The following is a 26,519-nucleotide window of genomic DNA, read 5'->3' on the forward strand; positions in this document are numbered from 1 at the left end:
GGGTGTGGATGTTAAATTTGAGACACGTGTTTACCTGACTTCAAATACAAAGACGTTTATACTGGAAAGAGATGTGTATGCATACCTTTAAAAGGTATTTAAGTGTAAACTTCTGAAAAATACAAAATTGCTTCAGGACACACAAGGTACTTGGTGGCTTTTCTGTGACAGAAGTTCTGCCATCTGTCCTGTTGTCCAGTGCTTTCCTACCTTTGCAGTCCCACTCAAACTGATGGCAGTAGGGTTGTGTTCAGCTTGTGAAGCTTGGCCATCCAACTCTGGGTCTTAGTGGTAGGTGGAACTTAAAAGCTGAAATTTCATCTCAGGTCACTATTTCAAGTGACAGACTCCTGGCTCAGGCTGTGTCACTGGAAAAATTTCATAGCTTGTTCTTCAGCTGTTCAATTTAGTGCTTTTGAAAATCGTTTGCGGGATTTTGAAAGGCGCTAAACACATTCCTGATTCTGCTCATGTGAAATAGATCAGTGCCTCTAGATATTTCTTTTAATAGAAAATATTTAACATTAAATATCTTCCTACTAAAGAAGAATTTCTGGCAAAGTTTAACTTTAACTTCTGTGTTAAAAAATGCCAAAAAAAAAAAATCACAGATTCCCGACTTGTTTTTTACTTTCTTGTACACTTTGAGCACAGATTAACTGCTGACAAGTTTATAAAAAGGGGAGGAAAGAACAGAAATGGGGCTGGGGCAGAGAGAAGGGAGAGGGAGAGTGAATGTGCATTTACAGGCCCAAAACAGGACTTCAAGAAGAGCAGACTGACGATCCTTCTGCCTTCCTGGGAGTGGCCAGGAGTTGCAGGCTGGCTTGTGCCGAGACGTGCATCGCTCTTGCTCGGTCTCACTTTTATGTACCCCGTAACAAGTCATGTCCTTTCCTTGTCTCAGTGGATGGCAAGTGGACGTCCTGGAGCAAGTGGTCCACCTGCGGCACGGAGTGCACCCACTGGCGCCGGAGGGAGTGCACAGCCCCGGCGCCGAAGAACGGGGGGAAGGACTGCGAGGGGCTGGTGCTGCAGTCCAAGAACTGCACCGACGGGCTCTGCATGCAGGGTAAGTGCTGCTGTGACGCCTCCGGGGTCTGAGATGTATGTGGCTACAAAAAAACCTGCAATAGCTGCAGATCAGCATCAATGACCTGAAGTCACAGAATCATTTGTAGGATGGAAGAATGAGTTAATCCAGTTCTTACCAGTCTGGACACCCCACACTTCTTCCCTGAAGACGAATGTAATGCTGTCTGAGGTTTATGAAGTTGAGCAGTGAAGAATTAGAAAGTCTCATAACAGAGCCCTCTCCCCCCTGCCCTCCCCACCAAACAGCCCTTCTCTCTAATACCGGCTCAGCATCTGTCCAGGGAAGCTTGGCAGTGACTCTTACGACAATGCAAATGAAAAATAGAGGGTTTAGGGCAAAGCCAGCATTTTCAAAAGAGTAAACTTGGTAAAGCAGATTAGCTTGTGGCTTCTGACTGTCAGGAATGGTGGGTGCATGTGTTTCTACATATAATAGTTATGCCCCTTTTTGAATTTGGGGTGCCCTGTAGTAGCAAGAAGTACCCTGTATCTATGCAGTGCCTATGCAAACTTCATATATAGTTATCAGCATGCTGCAGCCTCATGAAGATCAGCTTGAGCACTGAAGGCTATTCTGCCTGTGCCTATTTGTGCCATGGTCCTGCCTTTGTGACTAATAAGAGCGAAAAGTAAAAAAAAGCAGGCTTTTAGCGTGATTCTGACATATGCTGACGAACAATTAGTCTTCTCTGCACCCCATCCCGTCTCAAAAATGAGGTCTTCTCTGTTCTGCTGGTGCATTGAAACTTCCTTTCACATTTCGTTAGCACAATAACCTGAGCCAAAATCCTCACATACACCTCTCTCCTGTTCCTTCATCTTGTCTCTCTGCAGTACTTCTCTGTCAAGCCTCAGCTGTTGCCCAAAGAGCTGTGGCTGGAACTATCTGGTATCTGTGTGTCCAGGTCATAAAATGCTTTGAGTTCTCTCATGAAAAAGGAGTCAGGAATTTTTGTTCTCTGAGGCAAGTTACTTTTGACTGAAATAGTCACGATGACAGAAGAGTGACACTACTAGCTAATAAATAGGTCTACTTCTTGAATAAGTGCCATATGGGTGGCTACTCTGCCAGCAGTGATCTCAGAGCTACCCTGTGGCACACCATGGCCATTTGCTCTGAGATTTCTCAGATTTACAAAAAAGGCTTCTTCAGCGTGGCTCACACAAACACTTCCATCACTTTAAAAACTATTAGTCAGTGTCAGCAGGCTATAAAGCTGTAGTTCCTCAGAATGTTTGTTTTTACGGGGAAGACAGAAAGGTGAGATTCAGAGCTCCTCTCTTTTTCTTTTCTAAAGATAGGGAAAAAAAAAATCCAGCCATGTCTTACTGTATAACACCTTGGTGACTTTTATAGTGGGGAAGCTAACATACCCCTAGCTCCAGTGGTGTGAATAAGTCATTATGGTAAATTAGGAAGAAAAGATACATTTCCCTGTACAGAAGAGCTCTTCACTATCAGATTATATTTAGACAGGTGTATGTCATCTTTGTGTATGTGCATAAAGAGGCCATTTAGGCAGGAGTCTTGTGGAAAAGTAGATATAATGGTACGGCAGAATAAAAGCCCTGTAGGGATCTCATTTATCTGTTGATGGTATGCTGCATTTTATTTGTGAAAGTGGATGCTGAGTATAAAGCAGAGGTCTTCAGCGGGAGAGAGGGTGAGGCTGTTGTGAATCCTGTTCTGCTTCATATATATGTATATAAAAAATGGTAATGAAAAATATACAGTCACATATTGACCTGCTTGGCTCCAGAGGCTGTGATCATCCTTCAGTGTTGGAATTTAATGGCAGTTTTAATGGTGTCTTTATACTCACGGGGTTTCATATACCTGTAAAACTTACAGTCCTGCTCCCTTATCCATCACTGCTGAGAAGATTGATTTCCTGTACTTGGTGGCAGTGTGCCTGCTGCTCTCTCTCTCTCTTTTTCTTTCTTTCTCCTTCTCAGTTTATGCAAACCCAGTCTGAACACTTACATTTTTGCCAGTGTGGATCTAGATTCATAGCAAATCTGCCTGCTGAGCTAAGAAGAAATACAGGACTCCTTTCATTCATAAACCACCATGCTTCTTGCCGTGTTATTTGAGGCTGGTGGGGACTGACTTGGCACTGACATTTCTCCTAGCCTGGGGACATGTGGATCCACGTCAGACTTCTCCAACACCTTCATGCCAGTGGGTCTGTTGTGGCACAGGTGGCACAGGGGGGCAGCCACAACCACCTTTTCTCTGTGGCCGTAGCCCTCTGGGAGGTGTTTTGGCCAGCTGCTTACCTGCACCATAGCCAAATCCTGCTCCTACGTGCCCTGGTGCTTCCTCCTTAGTGTCCGTCTTTAGTGAGAGCTTGAAGGTTGACTTTACCACCGGGAGTGTAGTTGACAGACAGTAGACAGACCCTCTTACCAGGAGTCACTAGGCTGTTGCTTTGACAAAAACCCACTTGTAAATATATATCTCTGTATAGCTGTACATAAAAGATATCCTGGAAAATGTTGCATTGAATGAGTCTAATTTACAAGCCCTTTCTCTTCCAGTCTATTATTCACTACAGTAGCATCAGCTGGATAAATCAATAAGCTCTTTCATCAGACTGCCCCTGCTCCAGCAAAGAGCAGCAGTCTGCACCACTATCGATTTCTGCGGGGATAAAAACTGTGGAGCTTTCTCCATCCCTTGTAATTACAGTATTTTACACCCAAAGCTGTAGTTTGTGCTTACCACTAACTGTGGCATTTCTCGTGCAACTCTGCTGTCACATTTATTCAGACTAATGATCTTGCTAGTACACACATACACTCCCTCATCCAGTAGTTAGTATTTTTCTGTTAACATGAAAGGATTAACAGTCATTAAAATAGAAAGCCTGCAGAGAGACAGCAGGCTGAATTGAAGAAGAAAAGCAGCTGTAGTGAAAATTTAGGGCGGTCATTACTATTTTAAGTTTCCAAATACACAATATTGCCTAGCAGGTCCCATTATAACAATTTTGTAATTCCCGTAATAGCATTAATATGATCTTCTGGAACAAAATATGCTGTAGGTGTAAGAAGAATTGGCTGGTTACCACCCACACTAGTTGCATTATTGCCTCCATAGTTGCATTATTTCCCATTTGAAGTACGAGTACTGTGGTAAATACTTCAGTCCAAGGAACAACACTTTTAAAGGCAGGCATTGTATCTCACAGGGGATCGCTGTAAACTAAAACACTGCAATTAGTCCTCCACTCATCCCACCTAATTACTTTGGTGGGCGTTCTGTGTGGGGACTAAGAAAGCAAAGCGTTCCACTGCTGGCTCAAACTTCAGTACAAGTAATTCCCTTTACTAGATCACAAATATGTTTAAAGCAAAGTACAAGGGGAAGTGTTTTGCTGGGCCCAGTCTGGAATGACTGCGAGATCATGTCTGTGGTACCAAGCAGATGCTGAAAGTCCCTGGCGGGCCAAATGCTGCTTTGCATTATGTGCAAAATGCTGCTGCTAATCAGGAAGAGATGGACAACCTATGATGAAGAGAGTTAGCTGTGTTGCATGGTTGTGCTGAAGGCTCATTACGTGAGTTGTGACGTGCAGCTGTCATGCTCAGAGCATGTCACCTGTGTCCTTTCTGTTGAGGATCTGAAGTGACAGTGTTCAGATCTGTATTCTCCCTGTCCTGAATAAACAAGTACAGAAAGTCTGTAGGCATGAGACTGTGCATGCTGGTAAAGCTGTTGGTCTTTCCTGAAATCATGCCTGTGGTGCACAGGGTTGGCACTAGCACAGCCGGAGGGAGACAACCAGTGCCCCTTCTTCAGCTCACTCTCAGCTTTAGTAGACCACTGTGGCTTTTCATAAAAGGCTGGCTAAGTTGTGCTTTCAATTTTTTCCAAAACACAGGGCTAGCTATCTTACAGCAGCAAGGTAATACCGAAGCACATGTTGTCGCTTGAGGGCTGTGGATTATATAGTTAACATAAATAGTGCTGTTGCTCTGTGTGGTGAAAATTGTTCATGGTCTCACAATATGGAATACAAATCTGTCATTGAATAGGGCCAAAAGGAAATTCCCACTTGTGAATCATTGCCAAGTGTCATCAGATCCAGTGTGGACTTTTTCTTTGTTGCTTTGGATTTAAATAAATGAGCATGAAAAGACTGAGATGTGCTACTATCACTTAAAGAATGGAAGAAAAGATTCAAAATATCTTCATCTGTCGTTACAGACAACACTCTGGACTAACTCTCAGGTCACTTTGGTTCTCTCCCTGCATGTAGTTTAAGTACTTGGAAATTCAAATAGCAAATACACCATTTGAGAAAAAGGCACCTATACCATAGTGAAGATGTTATTATCAGACCAGTAATTCCGTTCCTTGTTAAAAAAAAGGCTGCCTTCTAGTCAAGAGTGAATTGATGTGAAATGATGATGGCAAATCTGTATTTGCCAAGGGCTTTGAAATCCTCGTCTGAAAGGCAGTATGAAGTTCATAAGGTTCCCTCTTACAATGATAGCGCCTAAGTGAGTGAAAAAGATGCAGTTTGTCATGCTTGTGCACGAAATGGTTAACTGCTGCCTTTTTCTAGTCTCGTGCCTGTTTATACACACATCTCGAGTAGAAAGCAAGATTAACGTGATACTAACATCTCTTTCTTCCCAAAACATACATATTCTGCACATGCCCTGCTTGTTTAATGTAACATGCCAGAACCTCCGATGGAATAAGCATTCATTTCCCTTTTTGGCTTGTTTTGAAAGCAGGCATTCAGGGAAGAATTAGAGGGCAGAGCAGTTTGATGAGGACCTCTGGTCCTCCGGAGCAGATTAGTGTGCAAAGAGCAGGGGAATGTTTTCCAGACTCCAGGAGGTAAGCAAAGCTTTCTCAAGGGAGACTGCAACAGAAGCCTGTGTGTGCAGAGGAATGAAATAAAACCTTTTATTAAGAGCACGTGGGTCAAGAGAGAACTTCTAATGCGTTCAGTCTGTCAGCATAATGATTTAGCCACCTGGCCTGTTTCACTGAGCCCTTGCAGGGGGAGTGTCATTCATTTGAAGAATGCATCGCTTCTGTTCCTAGAGGAAGTTTTCTGTAATATTGTTATTTCATATGATGCGTTATTCTGTTTTTAACCCAACTGCATGTAATGATGTAGCAGCCAAGGGAGTTTATGCACATATCTCAGAGTTACGACTCATCTTTATTTTTGTTGCAGCTACATGAGAAATCCCCAGCTGAGAAGCGTCCACACTCTGGTGGGCCCTCTGCAGCTGAGAGCTCTTGCCTAGAAAACCTACTGCTCGAAGCAGATAAAAGTGTTGAGAGAAAACAGAAGTGCAGAGCCACAAGCAGAACCCAGGACACTGAAATCACTGTGTCTTACCCCAGTCAGTTCAGAAAAAGCCACCTCCACATTAATTTTAATGAAGGGCAAGTGCTCTAAGGTCCCTGGGCTGTTTTGAAAAATCTCAACTAATTCAAAAATATTGTAGCCATGCAGAGAGGAGAAAACCCCCAACTTTGTCCATCTATAATTTTCATTCTTATTAATTCCCTTGGGTTTTTCTTTTATTCTTCCATTATTCCTCTGTACATTTAAAAAAAAAAAAGTTAGTCTGATGAAAGAAAAATGCAAGCTTATAATAAAGTATAACTGATATACATTAACTTCATCGTGGAAAAAAGACTAACCATACAGTGAGGATAATGAGTGTTTCTATTTTCCTTACAATGTACAAAGGTGGGTATATTTCATGATTTTCACTTTCCTGGCAGGGTGTCAGGCAGAGTGAGGTTACATGAGCAGCCCAAGGCTCATCAGGGAGTCAGTGACAGGATCAGGAGTAAAATCCAGTGTGCTCTATTTCTAAATCTGTGTTCTGCAAAAAGGAGTAACAAAAACATTGGCAGCATCCTTAAATGAAAACTCACGTTGGGGAAGAAAGTTTCTGTAGTTCGGGAAATGAACACTGAGCCGATCAACTGATTCTGGAGTCTCAGGGATTTTTGAGTTTACAAGCAAGAAAGCCAGAGAATACAAGTTACCTTACCCGTGAGCTTATAGACCTGCGAAAGATTTTGATACGTGTCACTGAACATCCATGTGGATAACTCATGCTTTCCACAAGCCTTTTTCCCAGCAGTCCTAACAGTTTCGTTCCTCCTTCTAGATCCCCTCCCAGCTGTCCCTTCATCTTGTTTTTTTGCCATGTGTCCCCTCTTCAATGCTACCCCATGTCCTTATTTCAGCCCTCCCTGTAACCCGTTTGCTCTTGTCCTGCTCCCATTGCAAAACAAAGCAAACCCCAGGAAGTCTATTTAACATTCAGTCATTGCAAACGTGGAACGTGCAAATACACAGTCTAGCAAATTGCGATGCTAGACATGTGTTTACTTTTGCTGTCAAACATGCATAACAAACCCAATGTTAAGGTTCTGTGCTTCTAAGATACTAAAGACTGACATAAGATTTAGCCAAAAGGTCAAAGTCCTTAACTGTATAAGATTGCATAATGTCAAAATTGCCTATTCTAATCCACATCAAATTTTAGCAATGAGTTATCCTACTCTTCAATCTTCCCCCACCCCCATATAGATGACATGCATGTTTAAACTCAGGCAAGACCTTTCTGACAACGTTAACAAAATGTCAGGAATCTAATTTAAAACGAAAACATAGTTGCAATCTTAATTATAGAATATCATAAACTCCTGTTCAAGGACAGAACAAGAGAGACTCCCCATTTAACCTACCCGATCAGGAAAGATCTGAGATAATACGCAAGTAAATAATCAGTCACAAAACCTCAAGCTCCCTGTTTATTAGCCCACCCTGAACATGCCAATAATTAGTCCTTTAAAAGGAAAATAAATTACTGTGCATTATCTCTGGGATGCCTGATATCATATCTGACCTTCAGCATCGTTACTGCAGACATGAAGGTCTTTCTTTAGAATAGCAAATATAGGAAGAAGCTGGGCACATTCTGTCTGAGAGTTTTTTGGAGCTCCAGGGACTGTTTGTTGTTGGGTTTTGTAATTTTTAACCACCACAAGTAAAGTATAAGATATCACATCTTCTTCTTTATGTGCTAGAGTTCCTGGGAAATAGCAGGGGAGATAAACAATTAAGAGCAATTACAATTCAAAGATTATTGTTAATATTTCTCCTGTGGTAAATCTGCATTAGCAACATATTAAGTGAACATGAAGCCTTACTAAACAGTCAGAATACGGGGTTTACTCTAAGGCTGCTCTTGTACCGTTAAGTCCAACCCCTTGTAGAAAAGGGAATACTGGAAGTTTGTGCAGTCGCAGTGTCTGGATGGTGGGACCTGCACGGAGCAATTCAAAACTCCAGGCTGTCAAATAAAGTCTCCTAAATTCCTTTTCCTAACATGAGAATATGTGACTGCTTGTCCATCATAGGGGCTAGATGGAGACCTGTAGCATTGCAATGCATCTGAGTTAACATTTTGAAAGCTATTGAAAGTCTCTTTTGAAAATTTCCTTTGAAAGCTTTGAGCTTTTGCACACTGTATTGATCATCTAGAATTTCCTTTTAAAAAAATGAAGAAATTCAGCAAGCTGGTGATAGCTGTAGGATTGCTGAGAGGTTATGGTGAACTAGGTAAGGCAAAAGAAGGCATAAGATGGAAACAGGACTAGTAATGCTAGGTCACTGCTACAGTCATGGCACTGCAAATGGTGCAGGGGCATGTGCCTTTTTTCCTCTTTGTCTCAAAAATGTCTCTTTGTAATGGAATTCAGAATTTAGAATTGATGGATGTCTCTTCTGAGGAGTGCAGAGTTTTACAAAATTTCAATTTAGGCTGTCTTTGTATTGAGAATGGCATTTTACAGGAAAAGGGAAAGAAGCTGAATTTCTAGAACCTGGAATTTGGAAACAGCAGTATATACTGGTTTTTTACCTATTGAACTCAAAAAATCAACAAAACCAAACCAAATTTAAAAAAAAAAAAAAAAAAAAAGATTCTTAACATGATTTGACTCAAACTTTCCAGGATAATTTCTGAGACAGAGACTGATTGTAGAAAATTTCAGCCAAACCCAAAGTTTTTAAAGAAAATTCTGAGCCACTGGAGCTGGAGAAAGAGGAAGATAACTGAATTAATGCTGAAAAAAGACCTCATCATGGGAATTTAGAGCAGAGCAACTAGGTGCATGTTGTTTGGGACTGGTATGGGAAAAATGACCAGCTTGCTGGCTTTGAGTTATTAAGTGCTGGAACTCATCTGACATGTATGTATCGCAGAGAAACAAAGGGTTGTTCCAGTAAACGCTCATGTCACAGTGTATGCACCACAACCCTACTTTAAATCATCTAAGAACGGCTTCCTTAACATCTTAGGCATCTACATGTGAGAATTAGTCTCTGTTCATCTGTCCCTCGTAGCTCTGTGGTTCAGAGCCTGTTGCCAGCAAGAGCTTATTCCTACTTCAGTGTCGCTACGCTGGATAAAACCATCAAAGTAGAGAAAGAAAGGCAGCAGTTGAATGAGTGCCCTCTTCTTTTCTTATAGGCAATTTAAGGGCATTGACTTTGGAGCCAAAAGGGGGAAAAGTGCTGTACAATGTGTTATGCTCAACCTGTTGAGTTCATTGCAACAGGATGTTATTGAGACATGTCATGTGGCTAGGCTTTCAAAAGGGCCACTTAATTGCATGACCTTAGCTCCTTTTGAAACTGCTACATAGAGGGTAAAGAGCATTTATAGATTAGAAGCAAGTGGTGCCAGATTAAAATATGATGCATTAAAGAAACAAGCAGTTATGGCGTGCTTTATGCAATTGTCACTTTATTAAATGAAAGTGCATGTCTCCAACTCTCACTGACCTTGATACAGTCTCAAAATATGTATCATTAACTGTGACCTCTGCAGCTAATGGCATAAAGCAATTTCTTTGCAGGATAATTGCAAATATTTTTGTAAATATGACCCGAACTGTGTAAGCCCTAATAAATAAGTGCCCAGAAGGATCACCTTCAGCTACTGCACCATCTTACCTAGTTACTTGCTGGGAAGAGAGAAGGTAGTCGGGGAAAATACAAATGGAAATGTGGGAATTTTTCTTTCTCTCTTATGTGAATATTTTATTTTCTGCAAGCAACAGAGTAAAATATTTTCATAATCTGATCAATTCACTCTAAAATTAATATCCATTAATACAAATTCAGCATGACTAGAAAGTTAGCAAAATCTATTAAGGACCAAAAAGGGGAGCCAGTTACAAATTTTCCTCTGCATGAAGCCGTGACCTAGTGTTTTATACCACAGGGATAAAAGTTGTCTTTAAAATATGGCAGTTCGCAGGCCAAGGCAGTATATTCGCAGGGCTTTCTAGGTAAAATTGAACGCAGGATTTCAGGATGCCCATGGTCATGATACCGAGTTCCCAGTCTGAGCACCATGTGCATGTATATATGCACATGAATATGCTGAGGGCTAGATTCTTCCCCTGCGGAAAAAAGATTGCTTAGAAAAGTTATTTTGGTGACTATTTGGTGACACTCTGTTTCAATTTCAGTCTCAAGGGAGTCAGTGCCATAATCTCTGCACAATTATCTTCATAGGGCTGAGATTCTCCATTCCCAAATGCTTCATTTTCCCCCAACTTGGCAGAAAGTTTATCTACTCCTCCCAGGGCAAATTGCTGCAGATTAATTCATGCTGTAAAAAGGGTCAGCCTGTCTGTTTGTCAAAGCTAACCTCCTCGGGCAGGTTATCCCACACATGCAGATACACTGAAGGCCATTCAGCCACAGAGACACGCCGCTGAGTCTCCTGTGGCCTCTGGCACAAACGTGTTTCCAGCAAGCCAGAGCAAAGCATGTGGGACCAGAATGCTCAGGCTGGACTTCCAGCATTTGAGGATCATCTGCCTTCACTCACTGCACCAAACTAATTAAATGAGCTTCAAAATCTATTTAGTTAAATGAATACAATGACACAATTCCCCAAATCAGTGCAAGTGCGATTGATGCTGAAATTCAGTTAAACTAAATTGATAAAAAGCCTGCTGAAGTCTTTTCTATATACCAACGTTGGACTGGTTTATCTTTTCAGTACAATATCTGACATACTCACCCTTCTTCACTTTTCCCAGTGTGTTACATCATTAAAAAGGTGCTTAAATTGCTCTTTGCATGCTTTATAGAAAGAGAATAGGCAATGCGTATGTAATGCACCTTTGTAATGATACATCTGCATTTGTACAAAGGATTTGTGCCAGTGTAATTATGTTAGTTAAAAAAAGCCCAGCTTTAACACTTAATAGAAGCACTTCCACAGGAACAAAAAATTTATTTACAAGCCTAAAGTGGAACATAAAGTAGAATGCATTGAGAAACATCACCTTAATTAAAGGCTTTTTAATGAATGCATTTACCATGCAATTACAGTGGTGCAATTTCTGTGATTTAACCCAAGCCTCCTACTGATTCTCCAGGTATGACATAGGGTGAGGTACTTGTAAAATGAGGGAAATAAATATCCACTTTTGGTAAGCCTCTGAGAGCCTCAAACAGAAAGGACTATGCAAGTGTAAGGCATGATTGTTACTATTTTACTCATCCAGCAGTAAGTTACACAACAAAACATCAAAAGCCCCTTTGAAAATGTACATTTCCCAACAAGCTGTAGGAAGAAGCTTAAATTACTTTTCTCAAAGCAAGTAGCTCACTGTGAAACCAGCTGCTCCGAGTGTGAGTCAGCAGCCTCAGCAGCCTTCCCAGAGTCAAACCCACCAGCACCTTTCTAAATTCACCCTCGTTAAAAATTTTGATGATCCTGGTAGAAGTCCCTCAGGTACTTGCCAAGCAGCGCTGTTGATATAAGGAGGAAAAGAAAAAAAAACCCACACAAGAAAAAGATGTCTTTTCACTGCAGTTACTTTGAAGAGAGGAGGGAAGTCATTTTTCATTATTTCAGTTACTAATCCCAGCAGGTTTGCATCATTATCTGATGAAAATGTCCTTTCTCATTGTTTAAAGGCGTAGTCAGAGGGACCACTGTGAAAGCCAACTTTCTAAAGCAGTACCTGTGCTCTTGTGCTGGGAGCAAGGCAATAACCCTACCTCCTGTCCAGCCACCACCACCAGCACATGGCTGCAAGCCTTCCCCTTACCGCTGCTGCTGCAATGCCCACTCCCTTTTGGAAGAGTGCTTTCATGACAAAGGAGTGTTTAAAAGTAGTTTTATTCTAAAAAGTCCTGCCCAAATGGCAGAAGGCATCTGTAGTTGCCATGTTTGAGTGATCTCCGACAAATGTGCTTAATTTGCAAGTGCAAATGGAGCTGGCATTTGACCAGCAGATGGCTGGAGTTGCCAGCCTGGCTGGGATGCTGAAAGTCAACACAAGGTAAGATCTCTGCTAGCTTCAGCCAGGGAAGCCTGCCCACACACTGTGAGCAAACAGGGTTGTATGACCACCACAGCATAGCTTGTGTAGAGCCATCACCTCAACAAGGACTTTACATCCAGCATGAGTGGCCACCTGTCCACCTACAGCCAGGTTGGTCAGCTGTGACTCTTGGCCCTCAGAAAAAAAATTGGCATGCCCATGGCTCAAACGCATGGCATCTCACTCAGCAGCCCTTAACCTTTCCATCTCAGCCATTCCTTCCTTCTACGTAAAAAACACATGGTTTTCAGGCTGAAAATGTGTCCTCGCAGACATTTGTGCAAGCCAGGCTATGTCTGCACGGAAACAGTTGGCTGGAGTTGGGTGCTTGGTTCAGTTCGCAGCACACACAGGAGAATACAATCAAGCTCACTTTACTAAGGATGTTGGTTTACGAGGCTAATGGAAGCAGCAAGCATTATCCTCGCCTCATCCTCCTGTTTTAATAGATGTGCCTGTGAATACATATGCAAAAGATTTCTGTTGAAGAAATTGGTGTCATCCTTATGTAGCTGCAAGGATGCTCTCTGTAGTTATCAGTAAGAGAATCTATGCAAACTTGTAAAATGCAAATAAGTATTTGTGACAAACAGGGTCTGTGAAGAGGTTGCAATGAGGTAAATTTCTTTTAGAGTATTTGAGGACAAGACTTGTTTTCTTTGCTGAAAAGACTTGAAGTTGGATTTCCATTTCCCTGGGAAGAGACAACTAATCCAGTCCTTTGTGCCCATTGAGTGGCGGTTGCTAGATCACTTCAGATGTGGCAGGAATGATGCACCACCTTGAATGCAAAACTTGCTAGCTGAAATGCAACGTAAGGAGAGAGGAATAGCTTTTCTGGCTCTGCGTGGGTGAGCTCTTGCTCTATGGGCGATGCAGAGCTGGGGGATGCGTGCTGCCCCATGCTGGCTTTCCTGAAACCGTGCTGGGGCACATGAAGTGCAGAGAGACATCCTCAGCTTTCCCAGTGGATTTGAGTACGAGGCAAAAAGGCATTCAGAGATGCAGCCAGCTTAAATTCCACCTTGTCCTTGTGCCTTATATTTCCTGCTGTCTGCCTCTTGGTCTCCAGAGACGTCTTGCCAAAGGAAATATTGGGCATAAGGCTATAGCTTAAATTGAGGTTGACTAAATATCGGCCTCAGCATTCATCTGGGAAGTAAGTGGGGAGTAACCAGGGTACTGTAAATTCACTCCCAGACTTGCTGAGCACTCACTCAAGCCCTCAGAAGTTGCTCACCTGACTTTTTATGGCCAATACCTGGAGTACACTAGTAGATGTAGGAAGCAGTTATTATGAAAGATTGAGTACGCGTGTTGAGAGTACACATAGGTGAACTTGCCTCAAAGAACCAAATAAATGAATGTAAGAAGATAATATTTCTAAAAGCAATTATAAGGCTGGAATCATTGCTGTGAAATAAAGTTTTAAATAGGTATTACAGGCAATATAGTCTGTCTCGTGGTGCCTTAGAAAAAACATCATCGTCAAAAAGCAGCTCTTCTTGCTCTGGTGTGGTGAGTTGACCCTGGCTGGATGCCAGGTGCCCACCAAAGCTGCTCTGTCACTCCCTTCCTCAGCTGGACAGGAGGGAAAATACAACAAAAGGGTCATGGGTTGAGATAAGGGCAGGGAGAGATCACTCACCAATTACCATCACAGGCGAAACAGACTCAACTCAGGGAAATTAACTTAATTTATTGCCAATCAAATCAGAGTAGGGTAATGAGAAATAAAACCAAATCTTAAAACACCTTCCTCCCACTCCTCTCTTATTCCCAGGCCTAACTTCACTCCCAATTTCTCTACCTTCTCCTCCCCAGCAGCACAGGGGGACGGGGAATGGGGGTTGCGGTCCATTCATCATATGTTGTTTCTGCCGCTTCTTCCTCCTCAGGGAGAGGACTCCTCACGCTTCCCCTGCTCCAGCGTGGGGTCCCTCCCACAACAGATGGTCTTCCATGAACTTCAACGTGGGTCCTTCCCACGGGCTGCAGTTCTTCACGAACTGCTCCAGCGTGGGTCCCTTCCACGGGGTGCAGTCCTTCAGGAACAGACTGCTCCAGCGTGGGTCCCCTGTGGGGTCACAAGTCCTGCCAGGAGCCTGCTCCAGCATGGGCTCCTCTGTCTCCGTGGGTCCACAGGTCCTTCCAGGAGTCTGCTGCAGCGCAGGCTTCCCATGGGGTCACAGCCTGCTTCAGGCATCCAGCTGCTCCGGCATGGGGTCCTCCATGGGCTGCAGGTGGATCTCTGCTCCAGCGTTAACCTCCATGGGCTGCAGGGGACAGCCTGCCTCACCATGGTCTTCACCACAGGCTGCAGGAGAATCTCTGCTCCGGCACCTGGAGCGCTTCCACCCCCTCCTTCTTCACTGACCTTGGTGTCTGCGGAGTTGTTCTTCTCACATATTACTCCTCTCTCCAGCTGAAATTGCTGTTGTGCAGTTTTGTTTCATTTTTTTCTTTTCCCCCTTCTTAAATATGTTATCCCAGAGGCGCTACCACCATCGCTGATGGGCTCGGCCTTGGCCAGAGGCAGGTCTGTCTTGGAGCCGGCTGGCGTTGGCTCTGTCGGACATGGGGGAAGATTCTAGCAGCTTCTCACAGAAGCCACCCCTGTAGCCCCTCCCCCCCCCCCCCCCCCGCTGCCAAAACCTTGCCACGCAAACCCAATACATCTGGTATTTCAGTTAAGGTAACATTTATGCGATAGTTAATGTCTGGAAACTTCAGGGGGAGGTATGTCTATACCTGCAGTTGGGATAGACTATATCTTCATTAGCAAGCAGTGCAGCCGAGCAGGAAGAGCTATGTGAAGCACGACAGATGCTGAGCACCCAAACTCAGCCTTTCTGGGAGCTGGGGATTATTACTGCGTTCTGCCTGTAATGTGGTCCTGTGCATTAGGCACACGCCAGGAGTGTATTTTCCAGTTTCGTTTCACCTGCAGGGAGTCCCCGGCTGTGCGAGCTCCTCGCAGTGCAATCCAAGGGGAAGGGGTGAAATTCCCTTCAGAAGCACTGAAGGGAAGGGGATGGAGGAGAGGTACTTTCTGTCTTACACCAGCTCTAATCCTGTCCCTGACAGCAACTTCCCCGCTTACTTTGGATTTGTCATTTACCTTTCCAGCAGGATGGGACTTGGAGCGTTTCGCTCGTTTCCCGTATGGATGGAGAGCAGCTGGGAGGTGCTTAGCGAGTTCATAGGACTCGTGTGCGAACTAAGCAGCTCCAGCGTGGAGTGCTGTAGGAGCTGCAGAAAGAAAAGACAAAGGAAATGATCTCTCTTACTTATCCATTCCGAAATACAGCTGTAAATTGTGTTATGATTTTGTCGATATACGGTGCTTGCCAAGATTTCAAATAAATAATTTTATGACCCCCAGGGACCTTATTGATTTTGTAATAATTTCGAAGAGAAGCCACTCAGTTTCCCGTTTGCTGACAAATTCTTTGCTCCCTGAGGAATTTCTATTGAACATTTATTAAAGACAGGATAAAATAATTCCAAGGAAATACAGAGAAAGGGCTTTGTGCATGGGCTCTGCTCAGCGAACGGGTATTTAACCTCTGACCAGTGACGACAGGTCTCCTTTAGCTCTATTAGATCAACAGCAAGCTACTATAATTAAATAAAAAAACTGTTTAGAGCCTCACCGAACATGTCCTGGGAATTAAAGCATATGGCAGGGATAGGGAAAAAAGACTTTCCATATGCTAATGACCCTTGATGTCTGAAATAAATTAGAACCATTAGAGTTTATGCTCAATAAAAGAAAGACTTTAAGCACTCCAAAGTTAGTGACTCGAGACCGATTTTGGCTTAGAAATTCAATCTGCCTGCTTATTAATTCTTAGTAAGGCTCTGGAGGAGACAGGGGATGCAAAATCATAATTCTGTGCTGTATCAGAATTTTAAAGTGCCATCAGTTTCTTTTCCTTCTTTTTTTAATTAAACCATTTTTCATGCTTCCCTTTTTTGTTCTCCTCATTAATTTGATTTTGTTCCCATTTTTGTTTAATTTCTTTCTTTTTAAGGTTTCATTTATCCTATTTCAACTGAACAGAGAACCCAGAATGAATATGGATTTTCTTGTAAGTTTAACGTTTGATTTTACGTTCCTGGATGCTAATTTGATGCTGTTCCTTGGGTCAAGCTTTACTGTTGTGCCAGCTCTGTGTGACTAGGCAAAGAGGGACCTATTCAGCAGAGTGAGCAGCATGCTGCTTGCTTGACAGCAGTCGCAGTGTTTCGCTGTCAGCAGGTTGACACAAAATGATAACGGCCCTTATGCACGAGGAAAATGGGAGAAGATGCTGCCTCAGAGACACAAACTGGACAGAATGAACCCTCTTCTCATTAAAATTTCCGTAGCAAACAGAAGAAATGTGGTGGAGGGGTAACTTTTCTTTGAGCTGGAACTTGGAGATCTGCTTCCTGAACTGCTGAGGGAAAAAAAATGTGGTGTTTCGAGGCTGGTACATTGAAGGTCTTATAGCTACGAGCTTACAGAGGTTGATCAGTCCCTTTCAACATCTGCCAGCTCTCACCTCTGCGCTGGAGGGCAGCCTGGCTTAAATGGCTCAAAGGCAGGGAGCAAAAAAATAAAATAAAAAATAATTCACGTTTCAAACTAGCAAAAATGGGGTACTAAAGAAGTCTGATTTGTGTTTGCACTTTCTTTTTTCATTACGCTATCTCTAAAACTGGGATTCTTCACTGTACAGAAACACATCAAATTTTGGTCATATATTCAGACCTTTTGGAAAAAAATGTCTAGTGGATAATGATGCTAGAGATTAGCCTGGAATTAGTACTGAAGACACGGTATAAGCAGCTAGTAGAAATATCATAGCCATTTTCTCACAAGACAGCTCTAATAAATCTGGGTTCCTTTTCGTAAATTGCCACATTATTTCTTGTGCTTGCTTCGGCTTTTATCCAAATACAGATGTGTTAATGCCAGTGATGAGAATTCAGTGTTTGATTCTCTGCTTTACTAGATTTTTTTTTTAAAGGGAAATGGATGGAAATAAAAATGGCTTCACACATTCTATTTCAAAAAAAGCAAACTCAAAGATACATCCTGATATTCCAGCTATTCCATAGAAAATGGACTTTTTGGGGGTTTTGACTTTTTTTTTTTAATTAAAAAATAAGGCTTCTGAAGTTTAAAAATCCACATTTTTTTTGTTTATCAGATGAACCACTAAATACCAATATTATGACACTATGTCACTAAGACATACTCTTTTATTTCATAGGGTGAATTTACTTCATGAGACTGAGTCTGTAACGTGTGTTATGCTTAGTACTTCACAGCCTGCGTACTAGATAGATGCACAAATAGATAGGGAAAGAGTTAGAACACAAGTTAGAGAGAAACCAAAGATAATTTTCCATCAAAAGGGCATAGACCTGTTATATGGCTTTGGAAATGGATTTTAAATTAACCTATAAAAAAGGTAGTAAATGCAGGAAACGAGAATAATAAGAATGTGTTTTCTTGGAAGTCCCTGTGAGGAGCACGTTTCTTCAAGGTTCCTGGCCTCTCTCCCTCTAGCTGCTCCTGACTCAGATGATGTTGCTCTCTACGTCGGGATCGTCATAGCCGTGATCGTGTGCCTGGCTATTTCCGTGGTTGTGGCCCTGTTTGTCTATCGCAAGAACCACCGTGACTTTGAGTCAGATATTATCGACTCCTCGGCGCTAAATGGGGGATTTCAGCCTGTTAACATCAAGGCTGCAAGGCAAGGTTAGTTGTCATTTCACTCCATGTTGACCAATTCAGGGAGATGCTATAACGTTATGGTCTCTTGGGCTGCATGAATGATATTTGCTGGATGCTTGCTGGCACTTCATAAAAGGGAGAAAGATTATATCCATTTGTTTCTGATGGTCAAGTGCTCAAAACCCATGTTGGCGTTTTTCAGATGTGCTCAAGAGCATAAAGCAGAGGAATTTAACTTCTGAAGAGAGTGTGAATGCGAGAGTGAAACACAGAGACATTTATGGAAATACAGGTCCACTCAAATTTAAATCAAAGGCAAAGCTCTGACAGAAACAACGGAGGCAGGATTCATCACAGGAGTGATATTACACTACAGTAATTCTATCACATCTTCCTCCCCTTTGTTTCACTAATAGCCTTTTTTTACTGTGCCCTGTCTCCACAGGCATAAATAGGAGTTTAAGAAGTACTGTACTTTCAATAGACAATGTAGAAGAAGTTGCAGTAGAACATCATTTAATAATGAGCATTTTTATCACTGGTGCATAACAGCCTGATTACTTCCAGACTTCATTGGCCAGAAAAACACACTCTGAAGTTAGTGCTGGCTTTTTCAAGACCCATATTTAGGCTGTAGAGTTCCTCTTTTTTCCCAAAATGTGTGCAAAAAGAATAAATCAAAGTAAGAGTTAAGATGACAAGAGAGTTGTCACGTGAAGAATTAGCAGAAGTGTCACTTTCCTTGCTGGGGATACTTTTAAAACAAATCTCCAAAAAGTGTGTTGCAGGTACTAATCCCCCACTGTAGGGAGTCGTGGGCAGGATGTTCTGTCTTTTATTTCAGGAATGCTATTGTTAGGCCAATTAGATAAATTGGTTAATGATTCTCACTTAGCATTTAGGGAGGGGCTATTAGTTAATAAAACTAGATCTCCTGAGTATGGAAAATATCTTGCCCTGAAGCTAAGCACGTCATACTTGAAATCTGAGTGCAGTCTGGAAAAAAAATCTCAATGAAAAATCCTTAGAGCAGATACGTGTTGTAATTTTGTATGTCAATTAGATTCCATAGCGGCTGGGGCAGTACAAGCCCTGGGAGTTTGCTGGAGAGACACATGGAAAAGGAAACCAAGGTCAGTCTGCAAGGACTTTGCGTATCTTAACCTTTGGTATGAAATGCAAAATGCAGAATGCAAACCTGAATCATTACTCAGAAGAAAGTCATCAGAATAGAGAAGTAATACGGTTCTTCTCATCTCCAATGCAGACCTCCTGGCGGTACCACCAGACCTCACTTCTGCTGCAGCCATGTACAGGGGTCCTGTTTACGCCTTGCATGATGTCTCTGATAAAATCCCAATGACCAATTCTCCGATCCTGGACCCACTGCCCAACCTGAAAATCAAGGTTTACAACACCTCTGGCGCAGTCACTCCCCAGGATGACCTCTCTGACTTCTCCTCCAAGTTGTCGCCGCAGATTACACAGTCTCTGCTGGAGAATGAGACCCTGAACATGAAAAACCAGAGCCTTGCTCGTCAAACAGACCCATCGTGCACTGCATTTGGGACCTTCAACTCTTTAGGAGGTCACCTAGTAATTCCCAATTCAGGTAAGTGCTAGCCATGTTGGCTTAAAGGCTCAGTTGTTTTGTGTTTTTAAGTGGAGTTAGCTCCTGGGACTCTGCCTTTTCTTTGTCCAGAACAAACAGGTGTTTTTTTTCCTCCCGTTCAGCTTTACCAAGGTACTTCAAGAATTCTTTTCCCAAAATCCTGGCCATCTTTTTAACAGAATATTGCAAGGGCTCTTAGCCACTTTCTGAGACATGCAAGGCTTCAGAGCTTCCCTGTGTGAAGTGATATTCAGCATCCTTGACCTTTTCCTTTCATGCAGCTCTAGAAAAGGGACTCCAAGTCAGAAAGCCTCAGTCTTGTCATCACACATAAAAAGGACAAATTAATTAAAAAACAAATCGGTTGTTCCACTTCCAATTCATTGCAGACTGTGTGGTATTGAAGTAGGACAGCAGAATACTAATTTTTGGAAGGCTTTTTTCCTGCACACATTACATACCCAAGGAAAATAAGGCCCAAGAGTCTCTTTCCTATATTTCTCTCCTTGTTATCCATACTGTTGACTTGTTTTACAATGAGGAAAGAGGGGGACTGAGCAGTGAGTGCCTTTTGATGTAACTGCAAAGTGCTGCTCGGTCTTTCTCATACGGTACGAGGCCAGGCTGCCGGGCCCCCGTCAAGCCACGCAGGCACCGGGAGGCAGTTTCAGAGTATCCAGGGATCTCCTGGGCAGCCTTAGGAGAGCTCGGCTCTCGCGACCACATTTTTTAAGAAGAGGGCCATACTGCTGTTTGATTCCTGCATGAAGTGTTGATGTTCAAAGGAAGTTCAGCACCTAGAATTTCTTGTGGGTTTGGCGTGCTAATGAAGAGCAACACTAACATCTGAAGTGGAGTTGAATCAAATCCATAAAACACTGGATGTAGGGGATATGCAGGCTGTACGGTGGTCAGGAGTCCTCCTGCCCGGTTTCTCTGGAGCTCTGAGTCCAGGTAGGACCACAGTACATGTGAGACTACAACTCCCTGATGAGATAGCTCAAGGTCTCGCAGCTTTTCTGCCTTCCTCCTTTACATCTGGTGGTCAGCTCTTGGCTATTTTACAGCACAGTGCCCTGACTGAGGAGATAGTGCCTACCCTTGTCTCTTGTTCCTTTGCTGCATCTTTTCCTGTTTGTTGATGTTATGGAGAAAGCAAAACACCTAGGTGGCCCGGGACCTAGGTGGTTTGGTCCTTCCAGGACTCAGCCCGACACTGCCCAGGAAGCAGCCAAAAGTGGTTGGTTAGCAGTAGCCCTCCTCTCTGAACTGTGGAACAGGGGATAAAAATAGCTATCAAATTTAAGAGCCTGAGTGAAAGCTGAACTACTTAAGGGAATCTGGTGCTGACTGCTGAGCAGTGTTGAAAATTCATGCCGTACAATCCTGGATTTCACATTTCTCTAAGTAGCAGCTGAAGGCAGATATTAATACTCAGGTTTCTTATGCCATGGTGGTGCATGTTGTCAGCAAAGTCTGTTAGTCACTTTTAATTCACATATATTAATATCAATTTGTAAAGAAAAAAATGGTTATTTATTGCTGTAATCCATTCAAAATTATTAAAATAAGTTTTGTAAAATATATCAGTCTGTCTACCGCTACTGTGTATGCCTTGACGCTGCTTCAAGATGTATGTATAGCCGCCTAGTGATATGATCAAAACCCTTCATTTATGCTATGCCTGCCCTGTTACAGCTGAGAACGTGCACAGGTGAGGTTGTAACAGGCCTGTAAAGAAACAAATGTCAGAAGGCATTTGTGGAAAATGCTCTCCTAGCTAATCCCTCCCCTTCAAAGCCAGGTATGGGACTGAGCCCCTGTACACCAACACATGGGAGGGCACAAGCATAACCAAACCACGTATGCTGAAGAGGAGAGACAGGGCCATGCGAAGTTTCTATAAAGCCTCTCTTGTGCATATGTAAATATGTAAATAATCTGCCTGTAGGTTTGTTTTCAGTTATATAGTAATAACTGTATTAAAAGCCTTGCCACTGATTCCCAGCTAATCCACATGTGCAAAGACGGCTGGCTGAGACATGTCCAGCAGAGTGAAATAGCTGGTTCGTGTGCCATGTTTGTTGTGCAATGACAGGACCCTCTGTTTTCCGGGCAGTCATTTGCCAACGTTTCTGAAATTGCAGTAATATAAGAACAGTGCTTTGTAATCAAGTGTGCACCTAATCATCACTGAAAAGAGCACGGAGCGTATTTGCCCACATTTTTTTCAAAGTTGGATACCTGAATTTGGAGCCACTCTACAGGACTAGGCACATTCAAAATACCAGGAAGGCCAATTTTGTCTCCCTGGTAGTCTAATTAGAAGCTGAGTGCATTAAAAGACAGGATGCCAGTCGCAGAAGCCATCTTTCAGAAAACAACTAGTTCTCGTTGCTTCCTGGGACAGTGCTGCACTGCCTTTCTTTCCTGATTTTAATTAAGAGTTGCCTAGGGAGAGATGTCCCGTTACAGCTGTTGGAAGTTCTAGTCAGAGTTGTTCATTTTTCCATCATTTTACAAGGTAAGCAGCAGCGTAACCATCTGTCTGCTCTTTAAATAAAATAAAATGGAAGGGAAGAAAATCCTCTTCTCCACTCCCCTATTTCACTGCCGACGCACAAGAGAAGTAAGAACAGACCAGCTGATTGCTGGAGATGCCAGGTTTGCAGTAAATACTTTTTCTCCCGAGTTGCTGAGGTCATTTAGAGTCTGCTGGTGAGGTTGGGTGAAAATCTGGCACCACAGGCTTCATCTTCTGTCTCTCCTGTCACTCTTCTTCACAGGCCCACTTGCTTCTTTTTTCTCCATTTTATCTTTTGTCTCTTCTGTCCTGCAGGAGTAAGCTTGCTGATCCCAGCGGGGGCCGTTCCACAAGGGAGAGTCTATGAAATGTATGTGACAGTTCACAGGAAGGAGAACATGAGGTAAAAGACTGCCTTTATTTGGTTGTGTATTAACAGAGGGGGAAAATGTAGTAACTAAAGACCTGTGGTAATATGCTTATGCAAAGTCAACTGCATTGAAGCTATTTGCTGACTTGGAGCTAAAGGCAAGCAAAGCCAAGGATAAACTGCTGCAAAACCAGCTCAGACTTTTTCTTTCCTAACCAAGAGTTGCATTCTGCAGCAAGCCCTCAAGCTGGGGGGATGCTGAATCATAGCCAAAAGTGAGGAAAATGTGCCAGCATGAGTTTGATGCGGCAGAGAAGGTGTGAGGTAATCTCTTAATAAAGACCCGTGCTGCAAAGGAGAAGGGAGCGGAGGAGCAAGGTGGCAAACCGGCTCAGCAGAGCGACAGGTGCCTGAGCACCTGGCTTGGAAAATCTCCTTTCCTGTTATAATGAAGGTGAATTTTTATTTTACCCTTCATGGGCTTGGCTAGTCCATGCAGTGAAGAAGATGGAGCCAAAGCTTTTGGTGTCCTTCACCCCTCCTTGCTCCAAGGTAGAAGTAAGCAAGTAGTTGTCCTGCTTGGCCCCAGGCACAGCACACCAAGGGCCACCCAGAGCCAATGCTGGGATGACCCCTGTTGTTCTCACCTGTTATCTGCATGTGTGGCCAATTAATATTCTAGATCTTAATGTCTACTGAGTGATTGGGCAGCCTTGGCATAAAAAAAGCAGTTTCTGAAAATGCCACGATACCGTTTGAAGCAGTTTAGGAAAACCTAATGAAGAGAAGGGTGAGATCTTAGTCTGCAGAACGGACTCGTGCACAAAGGCTGAATGGCAAATGTGAATCTAAGAAATCATTACACGGTACTTTGCCTCTTTCCCCTCCTCATAGCTAGATACATTTTTTTGGCTCAGCCCCTTAATGGCTTTTATTATGTGCTAAGCCACAGCTGTTTATACACTGCGTGATATTGAACACTATTCTTTAGCTGGGTAGTCTTTCACCCATGCTAAAATAATCTGCTTAAAGAAAAAATAAGTAACCCCTCCACCCACCCTTTTGCATACATTATTCATCGCCTGCTCTTTGAAAATAGCTAATTGCAGCTACAGAAAAAGTGTCTCTGTTCATATCTAGTATTGATTGTATTCCTGTTACTTTTGGCTGTCTTTTAAAGACGTTTATAAACAGCATTGAAAAGAGACTTTCCTGCAGAAGGAAAAAAAGTTAAAACCAGAGGGCATCCTCTGTTATTCAGCTTGCCTCCAAATCTCCCTTTTTAAAATATCTAATTCTTCAAAAAAATTTATTTCATTCCTAAGAGAAGCTATATGTGCAATTATTTTCTTTCCAGCTAGTTATGGGGGGTATCCCTGCCTCCTTATTCATGCAGCTGTGGATAACCAATGTCACATGCTGGTCTGATTTATGTTCTTTGAAGGTCATATGCCTCCTCTGCGTGTTTTGTGATAGCTGTTACTCAGCAGTTCACACACGGGATAGAAGGATAGGTTAACCTGTATTGGGAAAAGCATGCTTGGACCTGTGCTCTGCCAAACTGAGCAAGAGTGCTGAAGTACGCCTGCAGAAGTGAACGGAAAGGTGTGAATCCTCACTTGCAGTGAAGACTTTGAGAAGTGATTTCTTTCCCTAGTAGAGGAGAGTAGAGAGTGGGCTGCCTTGGCCATCAGGGTAGCAGAGCTCTTCCCATCATGCTGGGAATCGCTTCCTGAGCACACAGACCCCAGCTGCTTATTTGATTTGTGGCAGCTTTTCAGCCCCCCTTCAGCATGTCAGGCTCTTCATGCTCATGGAAACCAACCACTTCTAGGATGTTTAAAATTGAGCTTGTGTTGTCTAGATCACTGGGAACCGAATAGTCACCGAAAAGGGCTTAAACACTGCAGGACAGTAATGTCCTCCCCTGTTACCTGCTCCCTTTCCCCAGGTGCCCAGGAGCAGAAAGGGGTGGGTGGCACCCAGCACCCAGCTGTAATGGTCTCCTGCTGCAGGACTGTGTTACCAGACACTTCACTTTCTGTAGCAGAGCTGCAGCTCAGTCAAAGCCTCTTTTTCTGACTGCATGGGCCACAGATGTTGCTTCATATAATTGGAGTTATATGGGTACCACAAGTTAGTGTGCAGCATAATTATTTTTTAAATCCGCTGCTGCACTCTTACAGCACTCCAGCAGAGAGTGATAGTCCACAGTAAGGACTAGCTGCAGACATTCGCTTTTGTGGCCAAGTGGTAACTGGAGTGTGTTCAATAAACCCTGTAAGACCCTATATTTTTTTTCATGTGCGCTGTGTAAATGTGTATGGGTTGAAAAGTCCTGCTGTGTGTTGATGTAGTTTGGAAGGGGACGTACAGGAAACTATAAAATGGGTGTTATAATCAGAAATGAAGGCAGGCTCTTTTTCTTGATATACAACCGCCACTGAGGCGAGAATGTGGTCCCTGTAGTGCTACCCTAAATAGAACCAGTGCAGCAACAGAGAGGCATACCATCACAGCTCACATATCTCCAGCAACTTAAGATTTAGCTCACACTTTGTTTGTAGAAATATGAAACGACTTCTGAACAGTCAAGCTGAAACAGGAAATCTGTTATCCCTCAGAGTGCTGCAAATTCCTCTTTTCTTTTCCTTCCTTTGTTTTCCTAATACATTTCCCCAGGTAGTCTCTGAAACCTGTAGTACAGACATTTGAGAGACTTCATAACCCAGTAATATCACTCTTTGTTTTGCCTTGCAGATTGGCTAGGAGAGCTTTCGGAGACGCTCTATTTATTCCATTTCATATCCATCAAAGCATGTGAGAGCAGGAGGGTCACCCTAAAAGCATTATCCTTCTGCAGTGAATCGGCGTTCTGATGGCTTGCAATAAACGCCACTTGGAGGCGGTTGTTTTCTCTAAGTGTGTTAGCGTGCTTGTGGCACAGTGGATTTTCTCTTTCCCTAGACTGATACTCCAGCAGGCTTGTTTTCCTGCTCCTGCACTGCAAGCTCATCCCCCTTCTGCCTGTCATTCAGGGCAGGATGGATGGCAAGCAGCTACTGGGCTCTGATCCCTGGCTGGCGTGAGAGATTCATGTTGTCCTCGTGGAAAGGTCCATGTGCTTTATGAAGTAGCTACAGTGGGGACATGGATATCTATGTATATGTGTGTATTTGTGTGTTTGTACACATACATGTATGTGTGTGTATATAGATATATATAACTGAAAAAATGACAAGCCTGTGAGAGTATTTTACAACTACCTGCAGGTTTCTGTCTTGAAGCTCATTGGCTTTTTCAATGGTGATCAGATGCTCTCTCCCTTAGCCTGGGGAAGTATCACTGACTTTGAGATTTGCAAGGAGGGATGGCTTCTTGAACTATGGTTTCACCTATAAAATAAACACAGTGTTGTGACCAGTACCTGTAAGAGCCTGTTCCCATGAGCATCTGTGAGAGGCTAGATCTTACACGATTAAGGATTAAATAGCATGGGTATAAACCTCCAGCCTTCAGGATTTTCTTGACTGCCTTGGGTTAAAAAACAAATTTAGCTGTGAGCTAAATCAGTGGAGCTGTGTGCTTCCTTTGGAAACATCTGGCACTGGTCAGTGCTAGACGGGGTCTGGGCCTTGATGGAGCACTGGTTTGATCTTGTATGGCAGTTCCCGTGTTCCTGTGTGAACCCCTGCCGAGCTTGCACAGCTTTAGGTGGAGCTACTTGTGCATACTCTAATCAGAGGCAAGAACTGCACTAAATATGGCACAGTGAAG

At 43.0% G+C, this 26,519-nt stretch overlaps 1 protein-coding gene across 2 annotated transcripts in view; it reads left to right on the top strand.

Annotated features, from left to right (window-relative positions):
• UNC5C (unc-5 netrin receptor C) overlaps positions 1-26,519 on the top strand; it is a gene marked incomplete at both ends in the record, with an annotated part of 264,769 nt that overhangs the window by 217,702 nt on the left and 20,548 nt on the right. The window contains 5 exons of one of the 2 annotated variants that reach the window (XM_082315446.1): positions 908-1,072; positions 16,543-16,599; positions 18,069-18,260; positions 19,504-19,848; positions 22,688-22,775. In XM_082315446.1, coding sequence (XP_082171572.1) covers positions 908-1,072; positions 16,543-16,599; positions 18,069-18,260; positions 19,504-19,848; positions 22,688-22,775 — 847 coding nt within the window. The remainder of the gene's footprint in view (positions 1-907; positions 1,073-16,542; positions 16,600-18,068; positions 18,261-19,503; positions 19,849-22,687; positions 22,776-26,519) is intronic. The other variant, XM_082315447.1, reaches the window with a different exon arrangement.

The sequence above is a fragment of the Platalea leucorodia genome (genome assembly GCF_965183815.1).
Source record: "Platalea leucorodia genome assembly, chromosome: 6".
Lineage (NCBI taxonomy): Eukaryota > Metazoa > Chordata > Aves > Pelecaniformes > Threskiornithidae > Platalea > Platalea leucorodia.